This window comes from Xiphias gladius, chromosome 14 (assembly GCF_016859285.1).
Source record: "Xiphias gladius isolate SHS-SW01 ecotype Sanya breed wild chromosome 14, ASM1685928v1, whole genome shotgun sequence".
In the NCBI taxonomy this organism is placed as follows: Eukaryota; Metazoa; Chordata; class Actinopteri; order Istiophoriformes; family Xiphiidae; genus Xiphias; species Xiphias gladius.
The window spans coordinates 9220858-9230391 of record NC_053413.1 but is presented as its reverse complement, the minus strand read 5'-3'; the positions used below and the strand labels follow the sequence as shown (position 1 = coordinate 9230391).

Here is a 9534-nt window from a genome sequence, read left to right as displayed (position 1 = left end):
ACACACACACACACACACACACACACACACACACACACACACACACACACATACAGTGCCTATATATATGTTTGTATATGTATGTGTATATATAATGTATCCATACAGTATATATAATGATATGATTTGCGAGGCTTTTAAAGAATGTATAGATAAATCTATTTTGTCAAGATCGAACTAATTACATTACATTATCCTTGGCCAGTTGGAGCCATATTACATTCCTCTGTGGAGATTACAAACTTTTAGCACCTATTTATGCTAAAAGACTTAAAGTAGGATTTACTAAAATAATTGATGAAATACAGTCTGCATTTATCAAAGGGAGACATATTCATAACCATACTCGATTAATCCTAGATACACTTTAATATAACTCACTTATTGTATAATGTTATCCAAATGCTTTATAATAATATGTCGTAATAATAGTAATAATAATAATAACAATTATTTTTATTATTATTATTACAGTCATCTCCCTCAGTAATATTTAAATGTATATGGAAGAACAAAATTCATTACCTATAGAAATCACAATTATTCAGGGATTATGTTAATGGGGGCTTAAAAGCAATTGAATTCGAATATGTAATTAGAGCCTTTAGAGTCAAATGATTAAAAGAATGTATCTCTCAACCCCCATAAAAAAGCATTACAATTTTGGAAAAATGACATTTACTTACAATTTTTCAACACAATTCCTTATTGTGGTACAACAGGGTTATAACCATAAAAAACGTGATAACAGAACAGTGAAACAAAAAAACTTTGGGGACTTCAACTGTGTACGGGATGATAGAGGTCCTTTTAAGGAGACAGTCCTTTCATTTTTATCTGTCACGTCCTTTTGCTCCTAAAGTCAAAGAAACCCATTTTAAAATAGTATCAGCAATACACCGTACCCTGTTATAGATTTTTGCACAAAAGATTTAAATTTGAAGTAGATCCGGGCACCTTTTGTTCTTCAGAGCCACCATTTACTATTGACCATCTATTTTTTAATTACGTCCCTGTGTTTTGGTCTGATATTCATAACTGGTTATCATTACTGGGTAAATATCAAGGTCGGCTGTGGCTCAGGAGGTAGAGCGGGTCATCCACTAACAGTCGGTGGTTTGATCCCCGGCTCCTCCAGTCAAAGTGTCCTTGGTCTACTGAACTGTATGAATGTGTATAGTTGAATGTGGCATTAGTGTAAAGTGCTTTGAGTGGTCAATAAGACTAGAAAAAGCGCTATATAAATGCAGTCTGTTTACCATCATATACAGTATATACTTGTAAGTGGAAAGGCAGTACTCCCTCTTTCATTGTGTTCATATATAATTTTGCCCCCTACTTTAAGTCACTGAAATATATGGGAAAAAATTAACAGCTCTATACATCTATATCTCGATCTTTGCTTTTTTCCACTCTTACTTTGCTCCTTTGTACTCCTCCTTCCTGAATCTTAAAAAAGAAAAAAGAAGAATTTTCACTATAATGGTAGCTCTATTGTATGATGTTTATATTTGACTTTGCTGCAGCATCATTTCCACCATTGTTGATTGAGTTCTGTCCTTCATTATGTATAATTGTTCCCTGTCTTGTTTTGTATATTTTCTTTCTGCTAAATAAAATTTAAAAAAAGGGAACAAAGAACACATCAGTAAGCTCTTGGAGGGGGCTTTTTATCTTCATCTAATCTTTATTTTTACTTTACCCCAAAACTTTAAAGCTGCACTGTCTTTATTTTAACAATGGATGAAATGACTACATATAATGTGAAAGGAGTTGCTTGTAGTGATGAACCCACAGAGAATTTTCACCCAAATCTGCAGTTCCCCTCAGCTTTAGGTTAGTTTAAGTTTAGCCTCTTTTAGCTCATTGTTTTGGTTTAAAGGCCCACAGCTGTTTTGTTCACGCTTGGTGCTCTCATCAACCTTGTTTCAAGATGGGGCATGCAGCTCTTTGCAGGAAAAATAGCGACAATAGCTAAGTACCACCATAGTACAGGGACACATGCCAATTTGCCACTACATTTCTGTTCTGACAACCCTGTATTACTGACAAAATTAAACCTTCATTAAAGGCACCTTTTTAAAATTTTTGTCCTTGAAAACAATTAATGCTTTTCCAACCATGTTCATGCAACCAACCAAACATACTGCAGTCTTGTATTGCTTTGATGATATGTCATTGTGTTTGGGCTTCAAGTACACTTGAGAATACTCATTTGTACCCTTTTCAAGAGAAAATCTTCCAGATTTTTTCATGCTTTACTGTTGCTCTATATTTGACAGTGAGAGCTGATGTGGAGAACTTGGACCAATAATAAACCCTTTCATGCAGGGGTTTAATTCTGTTGAGCTTATTACAGCACAATCAACGACAGAGGCTGAAAAACAGTGTTGACTACTGGCAACACTGTTTATTATTGACAAGGTTTACCACCATCATTCTTTTTCAGATCTGTAGATAATAAGGAATTCATTCTACATTTAAATCCCAAAGCACTATCTAACATATGTAGCTGGTGTGGTTTCAAAAATGTTTCTTTACACTGAGAGTCATTTTATCTACTCTTGTCATTAAAAAAAAGACAGGACAGTTGTATCTTAGTGGTTCAACTTGTGATGTGTAGAGGTCTAAGTGTTGTGTAGTGCTCTTTTCAGGTTATCACAAACTCTCTCTCCAAGTTGAACTATTTTTCTCCACTCTGGAGAATTGTAAATGAAGATATCAGTCTGCATTAGAGGTATTTCAGTATAAAATTAAGTGAAACTGAATGAGTCCTACTGAGCCCGTGCATCTGCTGAATAAGGGAACAGACAATGTTTCAATCAAATGGAGCCTTTATGTCTGTTCCAAGTCATGGAGTCATTGGACATTGTCCATTGAAATATCACAGACGTCAGTCAAAGCTTGTCAGTTGTTTTTTTGCCACATAGTTCAGGTTACTCTTTTTCAAGCCAAGCAAACATTGTAGCATGTTAGTTTTTAACAAATTACCATGGAAGTAAAACTTATGTATTAGATCTATTTATCTAGCTACTGTATATATTTATGTCTGGGTGACATGCCAATAGACACTATTAGCTTCTTGCTGTGGCAAATACATAAATGATTTTACAGTTTCCGTTTGCATTAAAGATGATATGAGAGAATACCCAGAAGCAATTGATTAAAGCAGTACATGTAGGCCCAAACCCAGTCGCTCACAGACTCACAGACTTTGAGGCATGTTCCTGCTAAGTCCATCAGGGCTTATGGTTGTCCCACCGTCAAATCGTCAAGTGCATGAGGGCTGTCTTGCAGACATTTTGAGCCCTTCTGCATCCTTTCCACAAGTCCAAATTTCTGCAGACTTTGCCTGCGGGAATTACCACAGTTCTTAGTTTTGCTTAAGTTTTGCTTAATGATGCTGTTTTGACAAAAACGAGTAAATTGATTACATTATTGATCTCCTAAGTTTTGTTTTCTTTTTTTTTTATACTACCTGTCGATTATTGGCCATTTTAATGCAGAGATCGGCCATGTTCATGGTTTCTCTCAAAAGCATGTCTCAGAGAGCATAAAGGGAGACACAAGGCCATGAGTGTTTGTGACAGAGCTGTCAGTCAAACCTGCCGTATGTTTAGGCTTACTAGGTTGACTTGCTTTGTCACCACCAGACATAAACTCTCTTGGCAGCACTGGGCTCATTCTTTGAAATTGAATAATGTCAAAGCATATTTAAGTCAGAGCATGGACATTTCACACAATATTAGCTAATACCAGTTTAAAGCTTGTTTTTGACACAGTGTAGCAAATTAGGTGAGCCCTCCTGAAAATAAAAATGCCCTCTTTCACCATCAGTAATAAATACTCTATTGATCAAAGGTGCTGGGAATTATGTGAGGTCACACAACTCTGTCTGTGTCTGAAATCACTATTCAGTCATTCCCTATTTCTTACTTATTATCATCTCTTTACTCTGAGACTTTGGAAACAAATCACCATTGTTCTGTGCCAGTGCTGCTATGCTAGGAGTTGCACGACACGTAATGTTCATGGCATGGGTCCTATTTTTGGTTCGGTTGTTCAGGGAACTCTAGAGTAGTGAATTATTTTGCACACTCAGACATTTGACACTTGGGTAAAATGATGGACTGCAATATAGTGGGCAACAGTGCACAGGGAGAGATTCTGGACACGGCCAAATGCACCGATGATAAATTTTTGAGAGTGCAACAAGGAGGGAGATGTCAGTCAAAGACCCACACAATCCAGAGAAGAGATCTAATTAAGCAAAAGGGAAACCAATTGTGTGGGTGTAACATGCGAGGGAAAATGTATTGGGAATTTTATCGCATTAAATCTTATGGTTTTCATAGTATTATTTGTAAAAAATAGTTTAAGTCATCTAAGCCGAAATATTACATTTAAATGATTAATATTCAGCAACATTTCCAACTTTAGACTCAGTGTTCTAGGACCCAGGCTTAGATATATGAGTACATACAGCTGTGCATGTGTCAAAAACTGACTGACATTTAATTAGAGGTGGAGCAGGCACAGCAGCGGCGCGAATATGTTCTTTTGTGCTCACCTGCAGATGAGAGTGAGAGGATACACCAGAATATACTGTACCTGCACTTCACCACTGGGGAGGATCGGCAAACTCTCACCATCATGGAAGACTTTTATTTTACAGTAGGTTAGCAGTAAAGTACAGTTACTATCACACGAACCATGGTACAGCTCCCATAATTACCACAATGTGTGGTCCTCTGGATCATAACAATGCTAACAAAAACAAAAACTATGGTGAGAGGTGGACTGTATGTATTGCAGTGCTATTGGATCACACTAGACTGTTACCTAGTGATGTTCGTGCCCACCATTGCATTGGCTACTGTGACAGAAGAAGCACCGAGACACTACTGCCACTGAATTTAAACGAATTAGTTCCCTCTAACAACATTCACGTCCAATCAGAACTGAGGACTTCATTTCAACTTTTTGAGAATCTCGGGCATTATTTTAGAATTGACTTCCAGGGAACAAATAAGTGACGGGATCGAGGGATGGTGCCTCTGCATTGCTGTGAGTTGACAGTTGTAGCCCACTGCCGATTAGGTAAACAGAGTGGCCCAAGCATGAGTGTGCGTGACGAAGGCAGGGAGGGAGGGAGGGAGGGAGAGCTCCGGTGGTCTGCAGATTCAAAGTTTTCCACCTCCGTCTCGCTGCTTGTTTCATTCAGACGGCGGACGGAGAAAAACTCAGTCCGCCCCGGGTCTCCTGGCAGAGCGCACGCCTCTCCGAGGGACGCTGGGCTCTACTACTTCTTCACCTTAACCCACGGACCACAGTGTGTCCGTTGTTCTGCCTTTCTTTCCCCGCTGCACCATGAGCGCTGAATGCAGCAGTTACTACAGCACCGACGGCGGGTTTGTGGACGGGTTCTCCTGCCCCAAAGCGGGAAATGCTGCCGCCGCCGTCTACTGTTGCGGATTTAATGATGTTAAATATTGCTGTGATGATCCCAACAGTTTTTTCCCGTATGAGTACGGATATATGTGGTGGCTGAGGTAAGGGAATTTTGCCAAAAGTCTTTTTTTTTTTTTGGTTGTCCTTGTTTCTCATGATTTTTTCTGGTTGTTTTCCTTATTTGTCACAGGTGTGAATGAAGATGTTGTAGGCTAGGAATCATGTTCTCCTGTGATCAGCTGATGTGCTAATAAACCCTGCAACTGAAAGATTTTTGAGATTCTTGAGATTTCAGTTTCCTTTTGACTTTTTTTGACTTTTTTTTTTTTTTTTGGTCTTTTTTGTATTGTTCAGAAATTAAGGCACCTGACTCAAAAGGTACAGACAGGTGACAAAATTTGAAGGAAAAACCAGCATGTGTCTTAGTAAGGTGTTGGGCCACCACGTGCCATCAGAAAATCTTCAGTGCACCTTGGCATAGATGCTCCAAGTCTCTGGACTCTACTGGAGGGATGGAAACCATTCTTCCAAAAGATATTACCTCATTTGGTGTTTAGATGATGTTGGTGGAGAGCGCTGTCTAACGCGTCAGTCCAAAATCTCCCATAGGGTTTCAACTGGGTTGAGATCTGGTGACTGCGAAGGCCACAGCATATGATTCACATCATTTTCATACTCATCAAACCATTCAGAGACCCCTGGTTCCCTGTAGAGACATAGTGCAATTAGGTCCTGCCCACGCAGAGGGGAAAACAGTTCTTTCTCCATCTACTTTGCATCGCCTGAGGGTGCCGTCTGAGTTGGCTGGTGTATGGTGGCACACAACTTGCACCCACCCACTAACAAAATATTTGAGGGCATCCAAAGAACAATCAGTTTTCCGTGTTGTATGGTTGTAGATTCCTATCAAATTGTAGGACAACGAACAATCAGCTTTTACTGGATAATCTTGTCATGCCAAGCTTTTCTTAGAGCTTTTATTACATTGTGGAAGTAACTTTCATAACGTTCAGGGTATGTGCCTTGATTGTTATTAAAAAAGTTAGATGTTAATGCTAACTAAGCTATGCAAGGCCTCATTTGATGTTTTTTTAAGTTAAATGATTATATTAACTGGTGATTCAATTAAATAGATGTAAACATCAAAGTATTTCACTTCTGGCACTGGTCCTACTGATATAAGGGGCACTGTGATAGAGCGACAATATTCAGTTTGTCAATATACCTTTTCCTCTCTGGTAGACATAGGGTGCTAAAATAATCCTTGGGGGCATTGTGATCCTGAAAAAGGCCACTCCCATCAGGATAGAAATGTTTCATCACAGGAAACCATGCCAACAAAATGCTCCCCGCAACAGAGCTACAGGATCCCCTTACTGTAGGGGGTCAAGCATTCAGGCCTGTAGCGTTCTCTTGGTGTAAGCCACACACACACTCGCCCACTCGCCCAATATGGTGAAGGATGACTCATCTGACCATATCACTTTTTTCAAATCTCTGTAGACCAGTGGCTGTGGTTTTTGCACCAGTTAACTCTCAAATGGTCATTAATGTTTTAATGAGGGGTTTATGCACTGTAACCCTACTATAACATCTCTCTCTATGTTCCTGTCGACGGACTGTTCTTGCACGAGCATTACGATCATCAAATGTGTGCTGAATTTTCCGACCCTGTTTACAGATGTTTTGCCTTAGATCTAAATGCAGATGTCACTTTAGTCCCTGTTCCTATTGCAACACAAGCCAGTTGAAAAGTCTTTATGACTGAAGCTCCTGCCATCCTTGCCCCAACAATGAACCCTCTAACAAAGTCACTTAGATCTTTTCCTCTTACCATCGTGCTACACAATCAGATTCAACTGGGCCTGCTTTTTTTCAGAAAATGAGAAGCTAATTACTTCAACCGCTGGAGTCCTTTGTGCTTGTATGAATCCCCTCACTCACTCTCAGTCGGGAGAGCCAGTGAGACAACTACAACTACAACATGCACATTTTGATTTATTTCTTGTTTGTGTGTGTTTATATGTGTATGTGTGTGTGTGTGCGTGTGTGCGTGTGTTTTGGAGAGGAGGTGGGTGTGTGGAGGTAAATACTACATTATTTATCATTCCATATTTGATCTTCTGTCTTTTAGTGTTCTTTTTTCCATCCTTATATCATCCTTATTGCCCTCTCCTCTCCTCTCAGTATTGGCGCTCTGGTTGGTCTGTCCATTGCAGCGGTGGTCCTCCTTGCCTTCCTCATCACCGTATGTGTCCTTTGCTACCTTTTCATCGCCACCAAACCTAGTCGTCTTGACAATGGCCTACCCCTCAGATTGCCAGGTTAGTGTGTGCATAGACTCTCTTAAGTACACTGTGATGATAGGAATTACTTAAATTCTGATGTGCTCAACTTCATCACATTTTCTCTGAACCTTTCGTTCAGAGAAAATCTCTGCAATAAATTACCCACTATTGCTTTAAATGACTAATTTTTCATTGTGATTTGGTAAGCAACAATAATTAAAACAGGGATAGAATGCCACAATTAATGTAACGCAAGACAGAAAATAAAACCCACTTGATAAAAATAATTTAAAAAAGGTAAAAAATGAAGATGAAAGTAAAATACAGGTTTAAAGCAGTCTTTACAATTCGAAAAGATTTTGAAATTGTCAATAAACTTTATCCCATGGGTGAGGCATGCTGATATCAGCCATGTATTCAGGCCAAGGAGTCTACTAAAAGATTCAATTCCTTTCACCAAAGGTGGCGTGGGACCTGAGATGAATACATGTTGCGATTCACAGTCACTCAGTTTCAGATGGTAGGTGACTTTGAACTTTGAATTTTTATGGAATTGTCTGTGTGCTTTTCAGAAGGAGATCCCAGTGAGGAATCCAGCCATGTGAGAGCATCCTGTGCGTCTGGTCCGCAGGGATTCAGAAAACATTTACTGAGCAGGAAGTTGGACTGTGATAACCAGCCGCCAGACCCTGAGCGCCTGTTCCAGAGATGTTTCACTGCTACAGTCACCAGCGTGAAAGTGGAAAGTCCCTCGTAGGACTCTGAGAGGCGTCTCGTTTAACAATGGGACCAGTGGTCCAGAGGTCAAGAGAGCCAGTGAATCTGGCGGCAGTCTCTGCTGCCAGGGGATGGCTGTGACAGTGGGAGGAACAGAAGTTGACATAATGTGATGTGCAGTGGAGTCGTGGTGGTTGAGTAGAGTAAATATTAATTAATACTAAAAAGAACCACACTTTGAGTGCTGTAGACCACACACTGCAAAAAATGCCTTGATGAATTACTTTCACATTCATATAATTGGCTTCATAAAAGCCAAAGGCTGTTTAATAATTGGTCAATCATTAAGCCCTATGGACAACAAGGGATGTAGTTCGAGTGTTGTGGTCCAGCTTACATTCAAGATTTACAGTTTCATGTGCATCTAGGAAAGATGCTGAGGATGAGGCAAATGGCAACAGCAACAACAACAACAACGACAAAAACCTAGCTACACCAAGACAGCACCTGAACCTGACAACAAGGCTTTGTAGTTATATCTGCTATATTTCACTCAGGGACTGAGGGATTTGTGGGGAGGATCTACAGTGTGATGAGACTTTCCTTGCAAGAAAAAATGACAGCATCAGTAGTTCAAATGTTTAAAATTACTGTGTGTGTATGTTTACCAGACAAGCAACCTCTTGTAATCATCCAAGTAATGACAAGAGACTGGGGTGGATGGTTGGGCATGTCCGACTCTGACACTGGAGACTGAGGTTTGCATCTTGCCCTCTACCAACTGTCAACTTTGGTTTCTTTTAAACTATGACCACAATTTTTCCCTCAACTTAACCAGTGAGGATTCTGCTGGAGAACTAATTACTAGTCAACCGATAGCCACACAGAATGAAGCAGTGAAGCTGAAGCATGAATTAAACAGCTGATGTCAGTCCGCTAATTCAAGCGCAATTTCAGTGATGAACTAAAGGCCTTGAGACACCAGGCTTTAAATCAGCAAAATTTGGCAACAAACTTAATTAATTCCAATGGAGTTCCTGTGATCAGAGGATCCGCCTGAGGAGGCAAAATTAATCCG

General features: G+C 39.8%; 1 protein-coding gene across 1 annotated transcript; it reads left to right on the top strand.

The window, feature by feature from the left end:
* The first annotated feature begins 5370 nt into the window (after nt 1-5370).
* Nucleotides 5371-8612, top strand: LOC120799341 (protein shisa-like-2A). The gene is made up of 3 exons (XM_040144448.1): nt 5371-5552; nt 7639-7775; nt 8312-8612. The coding sequence occupies exons 1-3, from the start codon at nt 5371-5373 to the stop codon at nt 8494-8496; spliced, it is 504 nt and encodes a 167-aa protein (XP_040000382.1). The 3' UTR covers nt 8497-8612.
* The last annotated feature ends 922 nt before the right edge of the window (nt 8613-9534 follow it).

Excerpts from the sequence above, each read along its gene's own strand:
- LOC120799341 (XM_040144448.1), top strand. The coding sequence starts at position 5,371 with ATGAGCGCTGAATGCAGCAGTTACTACAGCACCGACGGCGGGTTTGTG. Across the intron at positions 5,553-7,638 it reads GGATATATGTGGTGGCTGAG|TATTGGCGCTCTGGTTGGTC; the intron begins GTAAGGGAATTT and ends CTCTCCTCTCAG. Across the intron at positions 7,776-8,311 it reads CCTACCCCTCAGATTGCCAG|AAGGAGATCCCAGTGAGGAA; the intron begins GTTAGTGTGTGC and ends TGTGCTTTTCAG.